The sequence below is a fragment of the Oculina patagonica genome, chromosome 1 (genome assembly GCF_052425735.1).
Source record: "Oculina patagonica isolate OP01 chromosome 1, crgOcupat, whole genome shotgun sequence".
NCBI classification, from domain to species: Eukaryota; Metazoa; Cnidaria; class Anthozoa; order Scleractinia; family Oculinidae; genus Oculina; species Oculina patagonica.
The window spans coordinates 15,734,486-15,760,899 of record NC_135758.1 but is presented as its reverse complement, the minus strand read 5'-3'; the positions used below and the strand labels follow the sequence as shown (position 1 = coordinate 15,760,899).

General features: G+C 38.3%; 1 protein-coding gene across 3 annotated transcripts in view; it reads left to right on the top strand.

Annotated features, from left to right (window-relative positions):
• Nucleotides 1-26,414, top strand: part of LOC144658554 (nuclear cap-binding protein subunit 1-like) — a 120,887-nt gene that overhangs the window by 5,466 nt on the left and 89,007 nt on the right. The window contains exons 2-8 of one of the 3 annotated variants that reach the window (XM_078518994.1): nt 546-680; nt 1,673-1,761; nt 9,933-10,033; nt 13,028-13,112; nt 14,162-14,233; nt 23,542-23,649; nt 25,945-25,992. In XM_078518994.1, the coding sequence (XP_078375120.1) occupies nt 546-680; nt 1,673-1,761; nt 9,933-10,033; nt 13,028-13,112; nt 14,162-14,233; nt 23,542-23,649; nt 25,945-25,992 (638 nt within the window). The remainder of the gene's footprint in view (nt 1-545; nt 681-1,672; nt 1,762-9,932; nt 10,034-13,027; nt 13,113-14,161; nt 14,234-23,541; nt 23,650-25,944; nt 25,993-26,414) is intronic. The other 2 variants (XM_078519001.1, XM_078519008.1) reach the window with 2 other exon arrangements.

Below are 26,414 nucleotides of genomic sequence, written 5' to 3'. Positions count from 1 at the left end.
CTTTTATTGTTTTTGAGTGTTTGGAAACCCCCATGAAAACGAGTTTTTGAAATAGCTTTTCAATCAGCGCCTAATTGCAAACAAAAGATATTATTTATGAAAACTTAATTTTTGATTTCTTTTGTTTAATAAGTGTACAGTTTGCAATTGGGGCCTTATTACAAACAAAGGTTTTTATTCACATAAACAGCAGTCGGAGTTGATGAAGAATAGTAAATGACTTTATCGTCGGTGTAGATGGATATGTTGCATAACTCCAAGCACTTGGGAAGATCATTTATGTATATCAAAAATTAAAGGGGACCAAGATGCTACCTTGAGGCACACCTACAGGTACATGCAGGGAGGAGGAGCACTGGTTATCTATTACAGTTACTTGAAATCCGTTTGAAAGATAAGAGTTGAACCATTCAACAGCTCCATCTGACATGCCAATAGAGGACATCTTTGATAGAAGGAGTTTAATTCTGATCCACTGTATCGAAGGCTTTCGAGAGATCGAGAAAGGCTGCACCTGTTATTAATCCCTTGTCCATGTTTTCTAGAACTGAAAAACAACATCTGCCTAAATAATCCTAAAAGAAACTGGGGAAGGCAGTGTTTTAAATTTCATGCCATTACAGATTGGAACTCGCTGCCTTTAGAAGCTCGATCAGTAACTTCAGTGTCACTTTTTAAGAGTAAGCTTAAGTACATTTTTTTAATTACTTTTTATCGTTTAAGTTTTTAATAGACTAGTTTTTAATATCCAATTTTTTAACCTTTTACTGTATTTTTATATGATTCACCTTAGTTAAATTTTTATATATATTTCATTTATTTTTATTTAATTTTATACCGGGCTCCATTGAAAAGCACTGATGTGAAATGGACCCGCTGTTTAAATATTATTATTATTATTGTTCCTATCTTTCATTTAATTAGCTCATTATCCATAGTTTTTGATGATTATGTAAGATCCGTGTTTTTCGCAACTAAGCTTGTTATCTTCAAGCCACCACAATTTGCATGCAATGGCGTCCTACTAGTTTTGAAACATTAGCAGAGGGCGAATCTCATCGGTTTCGGCCGCCCAAAAGTGTGCAGGAAGATTCCTTCAAAGCGTAGAAGTACACAGTACAAAGACAAGTGAGCCATTGAGGTTTTGAGAACTTGCCAAACAGCACGCAAGCAAAATTTCCCTTTACTTGACCCGGGAAGTGTGTTCAAGGAATATGATGTTCACTGTATTCAAAGTCTTGAAGAGAAGTTGGAGGACCTGGATAGTCTGTATTTAAAGTATTGGCTCACAAGAACAGTGGTCCCCACGAGATATTCAGAACGTTTTGGAATTGCACTGTAAACGTAAATTTTAGAGTGACTCCAAACAGAAGCTTGTCTATTTAGTCGGTGTTTGTGTCATTAATATTTAAATTAGGATAACCGTGCATCACACGAGTTTGACATTTTATCAAACTCTAGAGTTTGATATGCCATCAAATTATCATGGAAAGACCTCTGCCCAGTGATTCATCGGGGTTTCAAACCACATGCATCTGACCAAATTGGCGGATCCTGATTGGCTTGTAAATTCATGAATTGTTAATGAGTTTGAGAAGGAACTATCCAAAACTTGGAATTGTGTTACAATATATTCAATAACAGTTTTTAATTTTCTTTTACTTTTTCTCAGAAGGAAGAGCTCGGAAGCGGAGAAAAACAACAGAAGTTGTGGATATTGAAGACCGTCTGGAATCTCTCATCACACGTGTTGGAGAAAAGGTACATTCATAAAGGGATGTTGTTTTGACCCAGTAACAAATTCCACCTGCAATTTCCAAGTCTTCTGATACCTACATGTATTCATGCCTGTAAGCTTAAGGAAGGGGGTGGGGGGTGATGGCTGTGAAGGTCTGTCTTGCATGAATGTGGACCAATGTCTCAAAAGAAGGTACTAAGAAAAAGAACTAATTAAAAAATAGTTACCATACTCACTTGTGCTCCAAGTATGTAGCCTGCGAATACAGCTGCCTCTCATTTGCTCCCGCTACTACGTGCGAAACACGAAGAGAGACGTCTGTGATTTGCGGCCAGAAATTCCATACCAGTTGATTACAAATGTGTCCAGAATCCGGACAGGAGCGTTGATTGGTCAGCTAATTAATTTACATAATGTATGCAAAATATAACACTTAATCTTCATTACACGAACAGTAAAGAACCAGATGTTATTGCGGACTAAAAGTTGACCAGGGGAAGGATCGTGAAACTACACTGAAGCTATACCTAAGAATTTCTATAATTCATATGTAATTGGGAAACATAAAGAAACTCCTTTATAACCAGATGATCGACCTCAAAGATGTACAGAAAGGATGTGCCACTGCGGCCATTAAAAATAGTAAGATCATTTTTGACACCTAACTTTTATTGTTGACACAAAGGCAGCCGGCAGAATGAACAGGCAACAAAAATGTGAAATACAGATAACCTGAACCATCCTGAACCAAAGAATGAATGCTACAGAAAAAACAGACCTTGACGAACAGCAGGGAAAGAAGAAACTAACTTGGAAGAATTGTTATGATCGCTGCAGTATACCTATTTATGGCCCAATATCTCCGAGAGTTAACTTGCGCTCAAGTTCCAAAACAATGTCATCTAGTGATTTCACAGCTTATTTTTCCAAATCTTACTAAATATGCAACTTGTATAGGATTTCCTAACTTTCGTGACGAAGTTGTCCAGTGTAAATGATCCGTAAATGTGTCCTTGACTGCCTTGAAAGTGTTTGTGATCAAGCAAGTAGTGAGCGGCTGACTGCAAAAATATAATTATGCAAGACCAACTGCGTGTGGTGTGGGGAAATCTAATTAGTGGTTAACGTCATCAGAATGGAAGTTCTGGCCGCGAATCACAGACATCTCTCTTTGCGTTTCACACGTAGTAGCGAAGCGAGTGAGAGGTGGCTGTATTGGCACGCTACCAAGTATGCTTAGTGTACACTTTTGTCTTGTACAAATGAAAATCTTTAAGTGGTTGGTTATGAGAGCTTAACAACAAAGGAAAGACAAGTTGGCACCATTTTCAACTTTCTTATCCTTTCCAGAACAAATCCAGCAACATTTACATTTACTAAAAAAAGAAATATTACATTTACACATGTCTTGAACAATTTTCTCACAATCTCTTCTATAATTTCTGTCCTAGACTGTTTCTGCTCCTTCACCCTTAATTAATTGTTGAATGTGATTCAAGTAGAGTTTTTTGTATTAAGTTTACTTTTTGGTGGAATTTGAAAAATAATCCGCAGATTAACCTCCAACAATGCAATATTCTATTTGCTCTTCATCCTGAAAAGCAGTCTTTTTTGGGTATTAATTATTGTTTGCTTGTGGCCAGACAGTACATTTATTTTGCCGCGAAAAATGAAGATCCTTTCGGTTTCACTGCCTTTCTTAAGTTTTTGAAAAACAAGCTCAGGATAGACAAACAGAAGATTCAAGACCTAGTTACTTTATAGTTTACTTTACCTAGTTACTTTATTTCTGTAAGTTGTCAATTTTTGTGTGTGTATTTTGTTTTATTTTTTATTTTTATTTTTTTGTAAAAAATTATCTATACCGGTAATTTGTAAAAAAATTGTCTATTGTTAAATTATATAAAAAAAAAATTGCAGAATCAATGCTTTTGTGACTCAATCAATGCTTTCAGTGAGCTGACTGCGTAGATCTTTGTTTCACTTGTTTTGGTGACATCAGAAACTGATCAATCAGATGCATTTGTTCCCACGGCTCAGACTAAACATTGCAACAAGATCTACTGACAGAAATAGGTTGGATTTTTTTTTTTTTTAAAAAAAAAAAAAAAAAAAAAAAAAAAAAAAAAAAAAAAAAAAAAAAAAAAAAAAAAAAAAGAGTAATTTTGGTCAAAATCGCAAACTTATAATACCCTTCTCTGCTAAAAAAACACACCAGGAGCGTTTGATTGGATTCAGGATACTTCGACGAACAACAATCCATCGTCTTTCGTTTTGATGACATTTTAAGCTCACCATTGTTCAAGTGACTCGCTTGATTTGTTCGCTAGTGGCGAACTGTGGATTCACCTGGCGCCGAATTCACTCATCCTGAGTGTATTCTTTGGCAATTTTCCTCCTCTGCATTAGCAACAACTTTCAACTTGACGAATTATGTGTGGTTGTTTGAAAAACGAGTAGCTTTTAACATGATGATCGATTACGGCTAAATTTTTCGGAAGGTTGTGTGATTGTTTGCATGAGATGGGAAGTGCTTGCCATTTGAATGGGTTTAAAGAACAATGCTGAATTGTTTTGAACAGACACGTGACTAAATGCACTATTGTGATGGTTGGGGCCTTTCATCCGCTAACACACTAACGCCCTAAACCCCTAACGGGCTAAAGTGTAAACTTTAATAGTCATTCGACAATTAATTAATTAATTCATTATTCCTTGTGAAGGGTGTGGGGGTGGGGAAAACCTGGCCGTTTGCCTCAGGTAAAACGTGGAGCATATCTAAGTTTCTTTCATATGAAGATTTCAAAGGTATATATTTGTTTCAGAAAACCCTTTGCTCTCCTTGTGGTACTGTTCTTTCGAGAGCAAAGTACTTTGTGCCAAACGCATGCGCAGATTAGACTACGTTATGTTCTTAGGAATATTGTGTGCATCGCATGTTTGCAGTAGGATTCCTGCAGACTCCCTGGTGCCAAGTTAAAACTGCAAATTAATTAAATTAGATTTTGAGACTTTCTGTCAGTGGTTTTGTAATTAAGTATGCAAAAACCTGCAATGTGATTTGCGGTGCAAAACTCCTAATAACCAAGAAACAAATATCTAAGCTGTACCACGCTTTAAAAAACCTTTCGATAGAGATGTTTTTTGATTTGATTTGTTCTTTACTTTTTGAGAAACGTCTTTCAAGAAGTTAAAACCGCAACTTAATTAAGTTAAAGTGAAATAATTGGCTTTATTATAAAACAAGGGGGCCGAGGCGAGAGGACTAGCCGCGAGTGTTTTACTGGAAAATAGACCACTCGTAAAATTCATACGAAACTGCATCCGGGACTTTAGTGGCGTATTTTCCATATCCTCACTAGTGAGGATATTGATGACGTCATTTCCCGCCTTTGCACGGTTGTTTGTGCAAAGCTGCCAACTTAACGCCGGTTGGAAATGGCGAGCTATTGAGATTGATTTGTGAAGTTCACTGAAGCCAAATTAAATGTTCACTGAGGAGCAGGAAAATGCTAACACAAAGAACAAAACTTCTTATGACTTGAAATTATTTAAAAGAGCTTCTTGCTTGTGGAAAGTCACACGTTCGTGAAGAGAGGGAAAATCAAGAAATTCCAGCTGTCGAACTGCAAGACTTCGCGATCAGAAATCAGTAGAAAAGCGGTGCATGAGTTGGAGCAGAAACAGATTTCAAAACGGCGAATTTTTTATTGTCAGAGACATTGATGAAAGCTTATTAACAGACTGTTTTTACATTTACATTATACATCTTCTGAAAGCTTCAGTTCGCAAAATTTTGCCTTTCAGTTTGGCAATTTGCTCAATTGTTATATTTAGCCGTCGCTCGTGTTTAAAAAATGTTTTAACTTTTACTTCATGCATGATTTTTGTCTATATAATGAAAAGAAAATTACATGGTGGCTTGAAGATATGAATTTTATTTTCTTGTGGTAAAAGCAATATTTTACGAATGAGTAAAATATTGCTTTTACCACGAGAAAATAAATTCATATCTTTGCGCCGCCGTGTAATATCCTCTATTTATTATTGAAAACAACTGCCATCGATGTCACCTTAAAAAAAACCAAAGTATCATGTTACAGCATTTGCAAGAAAAAAAGTAATAATGTTTCATACGAATAAAAGTATTGTGTTGCAGTTGCAAAGATAAGTGTAAGGAACACCCAGAAAGGAACACAAGTGTTGTTTCAATGACTAAATGAAAGTAAAATAAAGCAAAAAAAACATGAAAAATAAAACATCATGCCTTTAATTGATCATTTCCATTGCATTCTGCACTGTCCTTTGACGCTTTATAGAACAGAGCATGTATATTATTTAGTGGCTCGGTGGCTCGCAATCGTCAGTGGACTTACGCTAACGCTAATTTCTAAATAAAAGAATAGCTTCCATCCCAGTCTGCTTGCGGTTAGCTGTTGTTTGTTGTTTGCCCGGGCAACACTATTTTAATGATGACTGTTACCTTTAATCCCAGTCTGCTTGCGGTTAGCTGTTGTTTGTTGTTTGGGGCAACACTATTCTCCACTGAGAGCCGCCGAGCCACTAAAAAGATATACCTTCCTTGTTCTATAAGCAGTACGGTCCACTGACGAGCCACCCAGCCGCCAAGCCACTAAAAAATATACCTTCCTCATTCTATAAGCGTTAAGTCCACTGACGAGCCACCGAGCCGCCGAGCCACTAAAAAATATACCTTCCTCGTTCTATAAGCGTTAAGTCCACTGACGAGCCACCGAGCCGCCGAGCCACTAAATAATATACCTTCCTCGTTCTATAAACGTTAAGTCCACTGACGAGGCACTGAGCCGCCGAGCCACTAAATAATATACATGCTTTGTTATACCTTCCTTTATTCCTCTTATATATTATTATACATTAAACTTTATTCACTGACGAGCCATCGAGCCACCTCAGTACTTAACAGTTCTTCAAAAATGGCCCTGTATTCTGTAGTTGCTCCATTAATTATTATTACTTCTACATAAGAGGGTGGTACATGTAATTGTGCCAGTTTTACGACAAAGATTCCCTGCAAAGAGGCAAGTGACATAGGTCAAGAACTCTCTTACACAATATAATACCTTGCTCTAAGCTCTAGCCTTTGTAGGACTGTTAATTGTAGACCCAGTATGCTGAAGTACTCACTGCAATCATTCATCATTATTTAGATAAATTTACATTTTGTTGTTGTTAGTAATTTTCAGTTATTAATCCACCTAACCAGGTGGGTTAAATGTAACCCCTGGTTTAATTGTGGGTTAGTGATAATCGGGCTTTGTACAACTGAAACTAATCTAGGATTAAAAATTAATTTTCGATTACAGTACCGCCCGAAACTACTTACCCATTTGCCGCGGTGATACCTTGGTCAAACTGCTGATTGATACTGCGTTCTCGCCTCGGCATAGACGGGGGTGCCCCGAAAAAATGCCGGTTTTACCGGGGGTTTTTTGCGGCAAGGCAATACCGCGGTAATCGGTAAGACGCGGTAGAGTTGAATAGGCTTACTTAGCTTTTGTTTTAGAGTTCATTAAGAACAACAGGCAAGATTTCACGCTTTCACGCTCCGATGATATATCACACATCTCTTAAATTTATTAAAGAAACCACCGCTTCAAAGAAGAAATGAAAATAACCGGAACGTGACTTTTGAGTTCTTTAAACGTTAAAATGACCCGGGAAATGAGCAAAATATATTTTAGAAGAATGCATCGCCGCTCGTAAACAAATGTTTCGTGTTCATTTCGCACATAACATTGTCGGACATGTCACAAAACTACTTGCAGGGTTTAGTTTATCTGCAACGGAGGCTAACAAAACATGTGTCGGATCGAAGATATGCTGTCCATTGCGCGTGTAGACTTTTCTTGGAACTTATCATGAATGATATATACATTTCTTTCAGATCTCTGATATATACATATACTTTTATCATGAATGAGTTGCATCGTCTTTAAGTAATATTTTAACAAATAGTTTCTTTGTGGTTCAGTGTGAGCACTTTTTGTTTTTCGCTATAATTTTCAGTCGCGACTGCCAGATGCTAAGCGATTTGAAATCAGTTGTTTATATCAACTTTGTTTGGTTGCCCCATTTCTAAATTTTGTTTCCTATGTTTCTGCTTTCTTCTCAGTTTAAAGTGTGTTTATAAGTGTGAGTGAGCTGGGCTGCCTTTGATTTTTAAGTTTTTTTGTATTCGCAGCAACTTGTTCACCACACGGCGACATGTGCGGAAGCGACAAGCAACGTGAAATATTCGTTTGCCTTCTCTGATTTCCCCGGGCTTTTTTTCATAACACATTCAGTTTGGACTCAACGAAACTTTCCGTCGATGTTCTTGCTATAACACAGTTTTCACGACTCTAAGTAAACAAACTCTGAACATAATTTGGAGCGTGCGTTCAGAATACGCACATATAGTCGACTGTCAAAAAGTGAACTTCATGCAAATTTGTACTCATGAAATTTGACCCGCGCATCGGAGAAGTGAATTTTCCTTTCGATATACCGCTTAGCCTGGTTTCCATATGATCGCAGACGATCGCAATGAATCGCAGACGATCGCAGAATTGTAGGTTCTGCGATCTGCGATCATATGGAAACACACTTTTGCGATCGTTTGCGATCGTCTGCGATCGATCGCACACGATCGCAGACGATGGCAGAAAATAGAACCAAGTTCTATTCCCTGCCATCGTCTGCGATCGTTGCGATCATATGAAAACACAATTGCAATCGACTGCGATCAATTGCGATCGAAATTTATCCCATAATATTGATAATCGATCCCATCATTCAACACTTCTGCGATCGTCTGCGATCTTTTGCGATCATATGGAAACAGTTTGCTCTTCGATCTTTGCGATCACACGGTTCAGTAATTTCTGTGATTTTGCGATCGTCTGCGATCCACTGCGATCGTCTGCAATCATATGGAAACCAGGCTTTAGAAACGCTTCTCCTCGGGTTTTTCTTCACCTTCGAAGCAGATAAACGAGAACTTTCGTTCACGTATTAAAACAAGATTACTCAGCCAAGATTCTTTGGACAAGCACCGAGACTTGTTTGCTAAGTGATTGTCTATTGTCAATATTATTGTCGGCAGCATCACGCGCGACGTAGTTTTAAAATGATAACTCCTGTTCTATTTGGCGTAAATCGGTGATTAAAACTGTTAAATGATCTCTATAGGTAGAAACGATGTTGTATGAAAGTTTTTATGATGCGTTTTGAAAATTTCTTATTAACTTTTTTGCAAGATTCAGATTCCTTCTTTTAGAACTCGCCGGCGAGTCTTGTTTGCTGAAATGTCTATTTTTATATTGTAGCGTCACGGCAAGTTAAATAGCGAAAATAATGATATCTCTAGTTCTATTTGGCCTAAATCGGTTATTTAAGCGGTGTAATGATTTCTGTAGGTAGAAATTATGTTCTATAGAAGTATTTGTGATGCCTCATGAACATTTATTAACATTTTTGCAAGTTCAAGTTTCGCTCTTGCAAGCGCCGGCGGCTTGTCTGCTGCTTGTCAATTGTAAACATTGTAGTGTCACGGCAATTTTCGAAATAAAATCTCCGTTTCCATTTGGCGTAAATCGGCGATTAAAACGGTCATACTATCTATATAAACACAGTGTTTTATTGAAGTGTTAATGATGCGTCGTGAACTTGAACATTTTATCACTTTTTGCAAGATAAAGTTTCGGTCTGAGCGGTACTGTAGTCTGTAGTTTGGTCGAAGAATGGTAAACTTGAACGAATTACTTTTCACGACTTGAGGGAATTAAACCGAAAACAATGGCTTGACAATCCCTATCAGTAACTATTGTTTCTTCACCGCGGTATACTGCGTCTTGCTTACCGCGGCGTTCGGTCACGTTCGTCCAAGACGAGGTTGAGCTTTCCGCGGCACCGCGGTGAGTTCGCAGCACAACAGCGCGGCAAGGACGAGGTTTCGCCGCGTGCTAATGGGTAAGTAGTTTCGGGCGGTACTGTAGTTTATTTAATCATGGATTAATGCTAATGCTAAGACTTCCCTTTTGGATCACTTATTGGTATCTAAGAGCACAAATTAATTATGAGCTATTGAAAAATTTCATCACTTAAAGACATTCAATGTTACTGTCAGTAGGAATGATTTAATTCAATCTCTCAACTTCATTTCCTCATATAGAGTACATCATCACTTGAAAGCAATCTGGAAGGTCTTGCCAGTGTGCTGGAAGCTGATTTGCCAAATTACAAAGAACGCATCCTCAAGATTATTTGCACTTGGTAAGAGAATGTAGCCAGAAATCATCAACATACAATTATTATGTAAGGTTAACTGGACAAATTTGATGCCCATAGCTGCAGATTTCTTCTGCCCAAAGTTTTTTTTCCCTTTTTTACGACTGAATTTTTGATTCAGGAAGTTTAGTGGTTAGGTTATAAAAGTAGAAAGAGTGAAGCAAGGCGGCCGTATAAAGGCGGCCTTTTAAATTGAAAGGGGTTTTGCAAGGAAAACAAAAAGCAAAGAACAAAATGTGGCTGACAATTATGCATGGAAAGTATTCGACCGCCGAAAAACATTGAGGACATTGGACATTGAGAGCCGCAAAAGCGATGTACTGGTAACGATCGATCTCTTTCATATATCTGTCGAGCTAGTGTCGTACATGTAGGAGCATTCGAAAACTAAATCGGGTTTCACATAAGCTTCATTAACGATGGATCTATCTAGTAACCAGAGCGATGGCTAAAATCGAGTGCGTGGAAAAGCTTTTCAGATGTAACAGCACAATTAAATTTGTACCTGAATCAGTCAATATGTTCTGATATATTTATTTGCAGCGTTATTACTTAACGGCTTACATGTAAATTATTCTGCAATGCATACCTACGGAGCGATATAATAAACAAACCAGTGCTGCGGGTTAAAAAAAAGAAAAAAAGAAGAAAAAAAAAAACTGTCTCCTCTGGGATTCGAACTCGCGATATCTCGCTCCCCAGTCAGATGCCTACACCAGTGTGCTAATCAGACATACTAAGTCACGTGAGACGGAAATATCTTTAGTTATATCAATTTAATAGACATTCCGCCGTTTATCTGTTATCATGTGCATCAAAGAAATGTTTGAATCACCTGCTGCTCATATATTTTCAAGGAATGAAAACTAAACTTTTAAACTTGGTGAAAAAAATTCAGTCGTGGCTCGAAGCGCTCTTTGATTTGAATTTTTATTCTTGATCACAAAGCAAGACTGGGGCGAGAACGAACAAGCAAAACAAGATGGAGGCGCTCGGCTTTCGTTGCTATTCCATGGATAAAAAGAGATTTGGGAGCCATCTGTCGGAGATAAACTTGTTGCACTAAGAGAGGTTTTTAAGGTGGCTCGATACAGTTTTTTATAGGCCATACCTACAATTTGCAATTGGCCTTTAAACGATCTTCCCTGACTCGGATCGATATGAAAATTATACCATACACTGTATATTGGTTTTAGATTGAAGTTTACTTTAATATATATTTTAAGGTAATTGATATTTCCATGGCAACGATAAACAGAAAACCGCCAAATCAGTAAAACCTGATTTTTGCGTGAATCAGATTTTCCGCTTAAAAACTAATACCAGCATCTTGATCTATGATGTACTGCAAATAAAATATTCAAGAATTAAAAGATTCTGTATGTTTGATTTCGAATAAATCGCAAAAAATGTTTCAAATCGTAGTTTTTGCATAGCGATAATAAATGAGCCGAGGCACAAACACTGCGTAGACGAAGTAATCTCAAAAAACGGCAAAATGTGTATTAAACTTATCTTTCGATGTCGTGAAAGTTTTGTTGAGTTTCCACAGCGCAATGCCGAGAATTTGTTTTTTTCTTGCGACCACTCGTATTGTTATTTTTTTTTTTTGGGGAAAAATTTTTTTTTTTTTTTTTTTTTTTTTTTGTATATTTTTTTTTTTTCTAAAAAAAAAAACCCCAAAAAAAAAAAAAAAAAAAAAAAAAAAAAAAAAAAAAAAAAAGAAAATTTTTCCAAAGAAAAAAAAAAAAAAACAAAAAATAAAAAAAAAATTAATTGTCCAAATTCATTCTCACTGTCTTACCAAATCATCAGATTTTTAGTAATTTTATAGTTTTAAGCGTTTTTTGAAAAATCTATAAAACGGCTCGATAGATTTTCTTTAGACTTTCAGCACGCGTACTTGATTATGTAAACTATTTTATCGCAAAGTTTTATTATCATTGATTCACTGGAACGTTTTCAAATTAAACGATAAAGGAGGCCTTCGAATCGACGAAAATCTTGCGTTACAATTCACGGTTTATAAAATCATGCTAAAATATTCAAATTAATGGGCACTTCCAAAGAGATACTGTAGATGTTGAAGCAATCACTTCTCTGCTCTTATTTTGCCCTGCACATGTGACACTGGGCGAACCATAAAATTAATATTTGTGCTTCTAGATTGCCCCGGAGAACTACATGTAGATAGTCTTTGATATGTATAAGGCTGTCACCATATTCCATGTCCATTTCTTCCATTCTGGCATATCTTTTAGAGTTGATACAAATGAAAACTTCTGTGCGTTGTTAAATTTCGTCGGGGTCTGTTGACTTGTTATGCGCGTTTCATGTAAGTATCATGAAACGAGACTCCCTGCAGTTGCCCGAAATGTAAACAATAACTGAGGCGTGGCTGACTGGGATCCTTTAAGACATACATAGAAAGAGATTGAAATCGATAATCACCTTGAAGTTCTTACTTGTATTAGTCCTCTGACTATTGAACATTATCTTTTTATTCTTACAACATTGCCATTGATTTATTTTTGATTCATTATTTGAAACATGAAAGGTGTTACTGAGCCTCTGACAGTCACATGCATTCTAAAGTATATCTCAGTTGTAAACAAGCCAATAAACACCTTACAACTAAAGTTCTGTTCTCCATGTAGTTTCAATTTCACTAGATTTTCAAGTTCATGTTGTATACAAAATTCTATGTTGAAATACAAATTGTAAATTAATTGAGTAATGTATCTTAAATATATTTATTTTATTTAGTATACTGTATAATGCATTCTATCTTTTGAATCTATAGAATGTAATTAAGCTATTATTATTAATGTAGGTATTTTTTGTTATAATCTTTTCTTAATTCATTTTTTTTTATCTCTGGTCTCAGAGATACTAATGCTTACGTGCTACACTTGAATCCAAGCTTTTGAATAAAGTTGTACTTATTTTACGATATGTTTTGTTTATATTTTTTTTTAGCGCTGCAAATCTGCCAGAGAAAATAACTGTATACAGCACACTAGTTGGACTTTTGAATGCAAAAAACTACAGCTGTGGAGAGGAGGTAAATTTTCTTACCAGCACAAAGTAATGTATGCTGCTGTGTTGGTTTTGGGGGGATGTCCTCTGCTTCTGGTCTAACCCATTAACATGATTACAACTGAAACCATCTAATGCACACAAATTGAAGGCACAGTGTCAAGAATGACACATTGGTTTTTTGGGCATTTTTGAAAGTGCTCAAAAATAGTGGAATTTTGGCATGGGAACTTACTTTTACATGAGAAACATTGTTCCAAAAATTATTCACTGATTTGCACTTCGCTTTGCAAACAACTCATCATTTAGTAGCGGCCTTGTTTTAATAAAGACAAAACGCTGAAAAGAAAGCCGCTTCTAAATTCTGAGTTATTTGCATACTTAATTTCTCCCAAACGAAGCGCAAACCAGCGAAAAAAAAATCCTAACAATGTTTCTCGTGTAAAAGGAAGTTCACATCCAAAATTCCGCTATTTTTAGCACTTTCAAAAATGGTCAAAAAACCAAGTGGCATTCTTGCCGTCGTGCCTTCAATTATTGTTCTAGCATTCCAATGTACTTACCAATTTTGCTATGTTATAGAGTCTTGCAGGGTTCATAGGAAATGCCATTAAGCAACCCTCCAAGTTAAGACCATTATAGTTGCCATTGCGACTAAAATTTTAGAGCTGGCAACTAAATTGGAACCGAAGTCGCCTGGCGACTTAAATTGAGAAGAAGCAGAGCTGTGCTCTAGCAGAGCCCGGGTGCCACAGGTGACTTACTTTTGTCTTTGGGCGACTTGTGTACCTAATTACCCAAGATTTCTTACATAAGAGCCTTCGGACACCCTGCAATAATTTATTATTCTTAGAGCACAGCTTTGAGAAGGATAGAAAGTGTAAGTTGAATTTAGCCACTAAAAATTTTCACTGGCCACCAAACTTGTCAGTGGGTGTCCAAATGGCCACTAAGGAAAAAATAAACTTGGAGGGTTGTTAAGTACAGTGAAAGCCCTCCCTGAAAAAACGTAAATTTTAAAAAATGTATGCTTTTTAAACACTTGAAGTAATCAAAAAGTGTTCTATTTTCCAGTTTTTAGACATGATTCTGGAAAATCTCAAGGAAGTGCTGATTGCTGCCCAGTTTGACAGAGCTAGATTAATGGTAATTAAAACTATTGGTTTTGTTTTTTTACATTCTTAGCAATTATGACTTTTCAGGATGGTTGTGCTCCTTTTTACGACTGAATTTTTAATTCAGGATGTTTAGGGGCCAGCCTGGTCACTCACATGGTCGGTCCATCATCTGTAAACTTTTTGTTCGCCTCCGCTGCCAGCAGATAACTTGTGCACCGATGGCCGTGGCGGCCTGGGCGAAAACAAGCAGCAAGAAAAATATGGCACAATTATGTGTGAGTTATCCGGCGGCATAATGTGGATACATCTGTCAGCTGCGTCGTCAGGAGCATTCGAAAAGTAGGTCACGCTCCATCACGATGGATTCTGCAGAGCACTGGCGGCCCGTCGCAGTAGCTCTTCAGAGTGCACAAGTACATTTCCTGTCAGTCTATTGTCTTTGCGTCGGCACAGTAATTTCTCATCATACAGGAGGATAAATAAACAAACCATTATTTTTAGTGCTACGGGTTAAAAAAAGAAAAAAACTGTCTCCTCTGGGATTCGAACTCGCGACCTCTTGCTCCCCAGTCAGATGCCTACACAAGTGTACTAATCAGACATACTTAATCACGTAAGATGAAAATATCTTATATCAATGTAATAGACATTCCGCCGTTTATCTGTTATCATGTGCATCAAAGAAATGTTTGAATCACCTGCTGCTCATAAATTTTCAAGGAATGAAAACTAAACTTTTAAACATTGAAAAAAAATTCAGTCGTGGCTTGAAGAGCTCTTTGATTTGATTTAACATGCAAGAGTTCACATTTTTGTGATGTCGTGGTTTGTGGGAGGGAAAAATTTTTTATGTAGCAAAGTTTTGCAAGATATTTTGTAGTGGCAAGAGAGAAAACGGTAATGAGGTTATGTTATGACCTTGAATTTCGTGGAATTCCCTCACTCACTCTTTTCTTATATCAAACCGCGATTAATTTATGCATTAAATGGTAAATGTGCTGACAGAAAGGCCTTTAAAACACAATTCAGCCGTATATGTCAATCAGAAATAAATTGTTCTCCAACCTCGTTTCCAGGGTCTCTCTCTTACAGGAAACAAAGTTGTTTATTTACAAAAGAAATTTCGTATGTGTGTAAGAGGATCAAAGATCTTCATCGTGACACTTTATTCTGATGGTAAAAAAGAATAGAACTTGCGCTAAGAAGCCTCAGAGCACAAGCTATAAATGGCCCATTCACGCAAGAAAACATTTAAAGGCAAATGAAGTGAGATGGCCTCGCGCACGGTGTTGCCTACCACTCGAATTTTTGCCAAAGCAGATGTTTTTGATTCTAATTTACTGTTAACAAAAACATTAGAATCTTACAATTTTCCTCATCATGTTTGCTCAGATAACAGACCAAAAGTATTTTGTATGTTGAAATACAATTAAGCTAAAGAGTGAGTGTAAGAGCTCAAAGAATTTCAAAAAATGGTTGAAAATCTGCACTTCCGGTGTAACAAACATGGCCAAACCTGCCTATCGTTCCCTTGAAGGCAGTGCCACAAAAATCGTGCCTATCGTGTCCACAGATCTTTCCAAAATTGTACCTATTGTTCGCTTCCAAATCGTGCCCATTGTTCTCAACATATCGTTCCTTTAGCGTTCTTATCGTTCCTATCGTGCGCGCCACTTTCCGTTCTCTCGTCCGGCATCGCAGACCGATAGAAAGTTAGTGCAGCCAATTCTGTACGGAACGTTTTGGATAATTTCTTCTGGTTCTTGATGAAAGCTTAACTCAAAACAAGAACATTGAGAAACTTGAGAAGCTAAAAGGCGCTTTGCCTTGAGGCAGGGTTCTAGCAGCCACGAGCATCCATTCCTCTCCACTCGCATTCTTCCCTCCCCTCCCTTCCCCCTCCTTCCCTCCCCCCCCTCTTCTCTCCCCCCCTCCCTCCCCCTCCCCTTCCTCTTCCCCCCCACCCCTCTCTTCCCTCTTTCCTCTCTTTTCTCTCCATTCCCCTCCTCCCCTCCTGTCGCACCAGCGGCCTCTGTTGTGCCCCCCTATTCACTATCTCTTTTTCTTCCTTCCATACCTCACCCTCCCCTCCCGCCCCCCCCCCTCCCCCTCCCCCCCTCTATCCCCCCCTTTCTCTCTCTCCTTCCTCCTCCTCTTCTACTCTTCTCTCCTTCCCCCGGTCCTTCTTTCCCTAGCTACTCTCATTCTTATCGCCCTCCGTCTACCCCTGCTCCCCCCCTCCTCTTTTTTTACCACCACCTACCTTCCCAACTCTCCCTACCTTTTACCTTCTTCTCGCATCCGCCCCCTTACCTCTTTCTCCTGCCTTCGAATCTTCTTTTTTTTTTTTATTCATTCTAATCTTTCACACCCCCCTTCGGGGCGTTCTCCGGGCCGCCTGTCCGCTGCGTCTTCCCTTGTTTTTTTCTTGGTTGTTTTTGTCTTCTTTTCTCTTCTTTCTTTTTCTCTTTCAGGGTCACGCCTTGGTGCGCTTTTGCTGGTCGTAGGAAGGTGATGATGTTTTTTAGTGAGCTTTTTAGTGGGTGGGCGTGGCGGACTGGGCCAATGGTTTTATTTTTATTATTGCTGGGCTTCTCGTGCTACACAATTTGTCTGTCTGGGAGATTTCCCGTTCTGGGTGTACATACGTCGGCCTGGGCTTTTTGCCCGTAGCTTTTTCTCTTCCTTCCGCCAGCAAAACAACCTGATTACACATTACCTGCGTGTGCCTGCACGATTTCCTTCAACTATGAAACATTGCGGTGCGCCGTCGGTTGTGCACCCCTTCCCCTCTTTTGGCCGCGCCAGAGACTACGCTCTAGGACGACAAAGGGAAACTATAAATCGCCACGCCCGATTAATTACTAGATTGCGAACTGCTCTTCTTTTTATAGTTCACAAAGAAAAAATTCGTAAGATTTCACCGCCGACAAAACTTTCGCGGTGGGAAGATTTTCTGTCATGTGCTAGGCAACGAGTTGTGAAACCAAAAACAATAGAGTGAATTTGTGTAACCCGTTTTTCATATGCTAATGTGCTGTGTAATATTCCAATGAGCTGTACAGGAAAACAGAAAATTACGGACAAATCATCAAGCTTTTATCAACAGGTAAAAACCAAAAAAAACTATTCTCCCAGAGGAGACAGAGGATTAAGAAAAAAAAAACCGAAACAGATAACAGGACTTAATATTTGTCATTCCTTGATTTGTTTTGCGATTTTCGATAAACATTTTTATGTTCAAAATCACATTAGGACTGTAACACAATTCTGTGCGCGCAATTCATTTTGGGGAGCATAGCAAACCGCGATGGCAATCAACTTTTGTTTTGCAAACAAAAGGTTTAATGAGAAGGAAAAAAGCTGTGCACATGTTCTTGGCAAATTTGTTTGCCGTCTTCTGATAAACAACAAGTAAAAAAGATTAAATTCTGTGTGTTTTGAACCAGGCCGATAATCTTTTATTTTTTTTGGTTTCAAACTAAACGTCCGCTTTATTTCAATTAATTTTCACTGGAGCTTACAATGTTTTCATTCTAGTGAATAAGTGGCCAAAGTACTAATGTTTACAGTGGTTTATAGTTGCAAGACAAATTTAAATCACCCACGTTCCGGTTAATCGCCTCGTGGACCCGTACGCATATTTGCAGAATATAAGCAGTTATATGTAAGCAGTAAAGAAATAACATATCAGAATATATAGACTGATTCAGGTAAAAATGTACTTGTCTGTTACATCTGAAAAGCTTTTCATTTTCTTGCGAAACAAGCAGCCATGCACTCGATTTTAGCCAGTGCTCTGGTTTCTAGATAGATCCATTGTTGATGAAGCTTATGTGAAACCCGATTTAGCTTTCGAATGCTCCTTCATATACGATGCTGGCTTTACAGATAGACACGAAAGTCATCGATCTATTATGGCTCTCAATGTCCAGTTTTTTGGCGGTCGATTGCTTTCTACACGTTATTGTTTCTTTGCTTCTTGTTTTTCTTTTCAAACCCCATTCAATTTTAAAGGCCGCCTTTATACAGCCTTCTTGCTTCACTCTTTCTACCATCAAACTATGGGTGCCATCTTGCACGATTTCGTCGTACGATTCGCGTGCCCACGAACCATGCCGCTAGCCAAGATGACCATGAAAACTCAAATGGATGGATTTATGAGTATGGGGCTCTGCTCTGCGGCCCTTTGGGCCGCTGGGAGCTCCGCTATTACGTGAGTGTCATGGAAAATTATTAGATTTTTGAGGTGCACATCCTTTCTAGAAAAAGTGTGCCAATTTTCATTCAATTCTGAGCTCAATTAATAAGAGAAAATCAAGCGTTTTTAATGTCACGCAAAATGTTATGCTCGTGATCACCAACACCGTGCACAAGGCCAGATTGTGACATTACTGATAGCTGCTATAAGCTACATACGCTTGCCATGACGTGTTTTAGTTAACGTTTCAGCCCACTGAGAAACACAACATCTGCGGAGCACGTTTTTGTTTTGCATCACATCATCTTGTGTCATGTCATCCATTTTTCATCTTTTTGTGTCCAACAGAAACACAAAGTGCTCTGGTACATCTTTGTCTCAAATTTCATCCGCAGCTCAAAAATAACACTAAATGCCTTTTACCCAATGCTAAAGAGAATCAAGGGTTACACCTTATTTTGGTGGTGAAAAAATAGTATTATTTTGTGCTACGAAGCCTGAGAACATGAACCATCAATGACGCAACTCCCATGGAAAATTTAAACATTCAAAGGTGAGATTGTAACATTATTGGACGCTTATTTGGAAAAAAATGCAAAGGTCGGCACTTCGTCGAATTACCATGAGGTTGCTCAAAGAGCCTTTGATTATATATAATTTACCAGTATACATGAAAGGGCACTTTATTTGTTCAGTGATGAAGGTTTGTTTACTTTACGAGAAACCTTATGGAGTTCGGTATTCTGTGTCTCACTGACCAGCTCAACTAAGGATTTTATGGCGTTTGTAGTATTCAGTTGTCCTCCCTCCCTCCCCCCTACAGTGGCCCACAACTGTTGTGACAAAATCATTTTGTTAACAGCAATTCACGTTCTACCCTTACTTTTTTTCTCAGTGACCAGACTGATGCCCCCTACAGGCCCGCCAGGCTTGAGTCACGCAATGTTTACAAGCTACAAATCACTTACTAATGGGAAATGTTCTAATTCTTTGGTCTTTAGTAAGCATGTTTAGCATGAATTGTCTGATTTTGAAGCGTTTGACTCAAAGAAAATACTAAATTTTCATGCTTTGAAAAATATATTTCAGCGGGCTCGTATCTGTAATTAAATGCCATTATGTTGGTGTCAAAAAATGTGCTGACATGACAACTTTCACTTTCACATGGCATTGATAATGATCGGCCAAACTTCTAGTCACATAATGTTTAAAGGCTATTAATCTGTTACATATGGAAAAGTTGTGAATCCTTTGGCCTTAGCTTAGTATGTTTAGTGTGAAATGTTCCAGCGTTTTGCTTATTGTTGCTGTGTCATCGAGAGGATTTTAGAATTTTGAAGGAGAATTAATGACACAAACATGCCCTGACTTATAAGGTTTACGTCATTGCTTGTTTAATTCCTCAGGGAAATTCCCACTCAGCTTAAGCCAGTTTAGCATTCCTCTCAAATTTTATTTTATACTTTGCTTCAATATTCCATTATTGGAGCGAGTTATTCAGTGTTTAAACAGGAATTCAACACAACACTGGATGCTGGATTGTCGACGGCAAGTCGACAATTGCCATAGGAGGAGGAAGGAAAAGAAACGTCTACGACAGCCCTCGAAACGGCCTCCAAAATGGTTCTCAGCAGCTACGATTTTTTGTTCTGGCATAACTCCAGCTATTAAAGGTTAAATTGAGTTTTGCTTGGGGCATGTTTAATCCCTTCCACTCCCAGTGGAGCATAGGTCCGAGGAAACTGTTGCTCGCCATTGTGGTCTGTTTTGGACTATCCTTTCAAGCTGCCACCAGGTGTAGCCTGCTTTGCTCACCTCATTGTCTACCGTCCTCCTCCAGCTGTTCCTGCGACGGCCTCGGTTCCTCTTCCCCTGTGGGTTCCACCTCACTGCCTGCTTGGCGACATTGCAGTTAGTTTTCCTGAGGGTGTGACATGCCCAATCCAACACTTCTTTCGCCCCCAAAGCATACTGGGGCAAGCTTTTACAATGCATGACGTAACAAGCTTTGACAATGCATGATGTAACACTTTAATATACAGTAATAATATATGCAAATACCGGCCAAATTCCCACGATCCTGTTGCGTGAAACAATGTCGTTATCACTGGGAAACCTAGGTCCAAGCTGCGAGTTTTGTTCCGTCATGTCTCCTGGTATTAAAGCAGGCCCGTAGGGAGGGGGGTGCGATGAGTGCGTCCGCACCTCCCCACGAGCCTTGGAAGTCCGCTCATTGTGAAAAAAAAAAATATTAAAAAAATAAAAAAGGGAAATTGCATTTCTGTACTTCAACTATTTACATTCAATATGGTCCTTTGGGTTGAAGGTCCACCATTTGTAGATTCGTGTGGCATATTTTGGACCAAATTGTGTGTCCTTCATAGACGAACCGTTCGAAGTTCCATGTCGAATATTCCCAGGCGCTACCAAAAAGAGAGCAGCCGGGATACTTGTTTGGCTCAAAAGCAACCAAGAAGGTTGGAGCTTGCCACAGTGCTAAAAGATCAACAAACCGACTATGGCTGATTAAAGTAATTACCATTTGACACTGAAATGAAGAAAATTATCTTTTTCCTGTCTTCCTTCTATGTACTACCGTCATTGTTAGCTAAATAAATTGCAAATTACGTTTTCAAGGTTCTGTTTCGAAAAATATGATTTGAATTTAAAAATGTACCAGAATCATTGTCGTTGTTACCTTCATTTTTACCTGCTTTTTTCCTAACAAACTGTCTTCAAAATGCACGAAATGTTGTCTCAGATAACCTATTTTTCAAAATTTCCTGGGGGAGGATACCCCCAGACCGTCCTACGTTAGCACGCCTGCGGCGTTCATACGCAGCTCCCCATGCAAAATCCTCGTTACGGGCCTGTAAAGGATAAATAAAGTTTTGCTTCAGGAATGCAACGACTAAAAGCTTTAATGTCCGGACTAGGAATAATTAGACTATCCCGCCTTTTGCGAAGGTCGGAAACGGATAACTTTGCACGTTGCGTAAAATACCCTGGCTTCGGCTAAAACTTTCTGCCATTTTTAAGAACAGAGAGATAGCAACGTTCCAGATTGTGCAATGCAAATTCATTGTAAAATTGATATGTAAATCACAAAATTTTCCCTAAAAACATCTTAGATTGCAACCTTTTTTTATAAATAATGAATTCGCGCACGTAGTGAAACTCCATTGTTTATAAATAATAAATTTACACTCGGCAAGGTGAAATTTCATTATTTATAAATAATGGTTTAACAAAGGTGAGTTGAAATTTCATGATTTGTAAATAATGAAATTGTCACGCACCAAGTGAAGTTGATTATTTATAAATAATACTTTCGCATTCGAAGAGGCACAATTTCATGATTTATAAATAATGAATTTGTACGCAGAGTAAGCTTCGTTAATTATAAATAGTGAAGTTGCTCAACCCTATGATTTATAAATAAAAATTTTAGAGATCGCCTGATTTATTAATAATTGAATTCCTTTAATTAATTATTTAGAAACAATGACCTCATGGTAAATCAAATTATATCATAAATCAGAATGTCTCTGTAACAATTATATACGATATCATCAGACAAGTTATGTTCTTTTATTTATAAATAAGTCTCCTAGCATTTGGTTTACAATTGATTTATAAATAAGGAAAAAAATGGCCATAAGGGGGGGGGGGGGGGGAGACGGGAGAGGACCGAATTTGGTTTAAATAATAATTTTACAACGGCGCCCCATACCAAACACATAATTATATTTCTCATTGGTTGCACAAGCCGGAGAGCGTGAGCTTTAGTTCACAAGCAAAAAAGCGAATATTCTTCTGTAAAATGTTTTGAACAAAACAACAAATACATAAAGGCAACTAACCTTTTCCTCATGCTCAAGCGAAGGAAGATGCAATGATGTGATCTACCAAACAAGCGAACTATCTTTTGATATCATCTGCGAACAAACCGCCAAAGAAGACGAAGCATTCTTTCCTGAAGCTTTTTGAATGACAATACAATGTTAAGCATTAGGTTTACGTCTCAAACATCAACAGGTACAACTTCGCATTGAGTGGTCCTTACTCAAAATGTCTATCTCCTTTCACTGTTCGAATTTTGTATTTTTTTAAAAAACACTGTTCAGCTGTAGCTCAGTCAACAAGTCCGTGACGAATCCCACATCCCTATGATGTTGAATCATAGACTTTTGTCATTGGATTGTTCAAAGGTATTAAGGTTCCTCAAACCAGTTTGATTTAAAAATCAAACTGGTTTATAAAGTACTACTTTCACTAGTACTTTAAGTTTATTTCATCAATACATGCCATGACTTGCGTTCCGACCACAGCATAATATTATTTGTGAGAATTTCAAAGCAGCAACTTTCTCCCGGTGAGTACTGAGAAGTGAGTTCTCGCCGGGAACACTACCGAGATTTATTTACGCTATGAAAAATTTGCCGGGGAATTTTTTTTCTGTCGGGATCTTGGCGAGATCTTGGCGAGAATATAATTCCCGGCAAGATTCTTGCCAGGATCCGTGGCGGGAAATTCTACCCAGGTGGGATCCCGGCGGGAAGTCTGCTATCTTGCCGAGATCCTGGTCTTGGCAAGATTCTTGGCGGGATCCCGACGTGCCGGGAATTTTTCCCGGTCGGGATCCCGGCAGGATATCGCCATCTTGGCGGGATCTTGGCAGGATCCTGGTTCGTTGTGGGCGGGATCCCGGTCTCTTTCTTACACGGGTCACCACTTGTGCATGTGACCCAAACAGTGAACCTGCTTGCAGGCTAACCACAATTGAACTCTGCCATGTAGGATTGTTTATGACCCCTATAACATCTTGCGAGCCAACTTCACATGACTAAGTTGGTAGAAAATGATTTTGCCATGAGTGAAAAAGATTGTTGCTGTGATAGAATTAATTTTGCCTTGTGTGAAAAGAGTGTGCTTTGAGTGAAATTGATTCCCCATTAAAAAAAGATTTTGCTGGCAGAAGTAAAATTGTTTTTTGAAATTGATTTTGTTCTGGTTAAATTGGTTTTGTCATGCTCAAAATGATTTGCCATGACAGTTGTGGGGCACGATAAATTTCAGCACAGTGAATCGAACCTATAGTTTTTCATTATTTGTTTTTCATTATTTGTTTTTAGGTGCGGTTTCTTGCTGATCTTGTGAACTGTCGAGTTCTCATGCCTAGTGCACTTTTAGAGTTTTTTGACAAGCTTCTTGCTGCTACCATGGAGGAAAACATTACACAGGTACTTATGCTTAGTAGTGTTTTCAACAAACAAAGATTAATGTCATCTCAAAATGCCACAGTAACTTTAGTCAAATGTACTTAATAAATATTTATTTTCGTATCCAAGTAAGGGAGAAATGGTAGATTTACTTAAGGAGGTTCCCCAATCATTTAGGATATACCTTATAGAATACAATTCCCCTGCATTGACAGTTTGTGAAAGGCATATGGCACACGTAAAGGGAACGACTTTTCTTTTTTTTTTCCTTAGTATGTCTGATATGTGTACTAAAGACTTTTGCAACTATATTATTTGTAAATAATGTTCAATATTCTAAACTGTTAACTTGCTTTTATTCTTAAGTAATGATAATGTATCTGTCAATACATAATTAAATCTAACATTGTGCAACAAAACTGGAAAAACTCTTTTTGTCCGTATCTTGAAAATAAAAATTTCCATAGTGGCAGTCACGTTTTAAGTTCGTTTACAGCTGTGGGAAAGGTTGTTACCCAGTACACCAAATATAGAATACAAACACACCGTCACTACCTTGTTTTAATATGTGATTACTCAACACGTCCGAAATAACAAAAAAAATTGTTATTCACGCTAGAAGTGTTTCCGTGATTCCCTGCAGGCGCACGCCATAGAGGGAATCGGCCATTGCCGGCCCATTTTTGGTAATGAAATGCCAAAGTTTAGGTGCTGCCGATTTGAACTTTTGAGGACCTTTATTGGGAGCATACCCCCTAAACCACCCTCCTCCCCCTCTCCCCCAGAAGCACCCCCCTGTGAAATGATAATAATAGAGTGTGTATACAAAAATATATCCACAGTGGTGTTTCTTAGGCAAACTGACAGAATCTTCAGCAATGAAAGCAAGTGCTTGAAAATAAATTTTATGTGCAAAAATCTGGCTTTAGCTATACTAGGCTTGTACCATGCTTTAATATTCACCATAAAATGATTATTATTCATTCAAGATATTTCTCCATTTCTGATTGGCTTTCAATCCCCAGTTAATTCCAGCTAACCGGCTAGCGTTGACCAAATTTGGAAGAAGGTCCTATTATGCGACGATTGATGTCATTTAAATGATGTCAATTGTCCAATATTAAAAATTAACCGTTCGCAACCTCGTCCCCATGGCATTAACCGATCGCAACCTCACTCCCACGCTACACGGCAACTGCTCTGATACACAACGACTGGGAAAATGGCGAGATTTGTGCAGTTCGACGAGCAGAAAATCACCAAATTATTAGAAGACAAGGGGGAAAAAAGCAACGAAGGCGAGTCAAACGATTTTTAAAGCATATTTTTCAAGAAAATACAATTTCTGAACCAGCCACAGTGGAGGACTTGGCGCAGTTAGCAAGAACGATGGAAACCTGTACTCGAAAAAGTCGCTTTGTGTCATCAGAATTGGCTTCACTAGACACTTCTTGAAAGCAACCGCTAAATACGTACAGTAGAACCCCGGTAACTCGAACTCGGATAACTCGAACAACCCCGCTAACTCGAACGAACTTCTATTTCTCTTGGATTTGACCCCCACTTTTCAGTCATTTTTACTCGGTTAACTCGAACTCGGATAACTCGAGAACCCCGCTAACTCGAACTAAATTTCGTTTCCCTTGAACAAAATTTGGGTCAAATTTACCCTGATAACTCGAATTCCGGTTCTTGCAACTTGGCACGGTTGCCCATTGATTTGAGCAACGAACAGATCTCGTATTTGACAGCAATTTTCCACTCTTATCATAAGAATGTATGGTCTTGTTAGAGTTTCTGACAAGATAAGTTTAATTTGCACTGTACCATATACTGAAGTGCTGAAAAATCGGTTAACTATCAATTATTAACTTGGCAAATTAAATATGTAATCGGCCCCGATAACTCGAAACCCCGCTAACTCGAACTGTTTTTTCGTTTCCCTTCAGAGTTCGAGTTACCGGGGTTCTACTGTATCGACATTATAAATGACAGGGAATTTTAATCTAGGTAACCAAGTTGTGAAGTTTAAATCAAATTTCAAAGCGGACGTTGTTGTGTATTTGTGTACTTTGCGTTCTGTGAAAACCATATAAAATTCATTTTCTGCATTTGGAGCTCTGGAAATATTTTAAATGAATAATAAAACAATTATTGAATTCGGCTTTCGTATGATATGAAGAATTATGCAGATCAAGGAGGGTGTTATCTGCCGATCCAAAGGCTTCGGCAGATAACACCTTCCGAGATCTGCATAATTCTTCATATCATACTCAGCCTCATCCAATAATCGCTAATTGAGTGCCTATGTTGCAGGTTTGCTCTGATTGGTTTGTTTACACAGTGCTGTCCTCATTGCCCTGGGTAAGATTTCCACCCATTTATATTATAATAGACACATTTGGCTAACCTGTTTGGTTTCCTATTGTTGCCACCCATTTCATATCATGTGATGACTCATTTGGAAGGTTGCAATAAATTACTGTGCAATTCGTCACATGCAACTGAATGCATGGCAATACAAATACAAACAGAACCATTGAAAGGCTGGCCAGAAAAAGGGCTATAACATTTTTGGCTAAAATTGGACATTGTAAAAACAGTTCCAAATTTCGCAGGTAGGTTTGTTTACCAGTGTGTTAAACATTGTCTCTCTGGTCTTTGCTTCGTTTTTTCAGAAATTACAATTGCAAAAACAAAACAAAAAAAATGCTTTGCACCTTCCATTGCATAATTGTCCACAGTCAGCTGGGAGTATGTCTTGAGTTTTCTACACATCCTGCTTA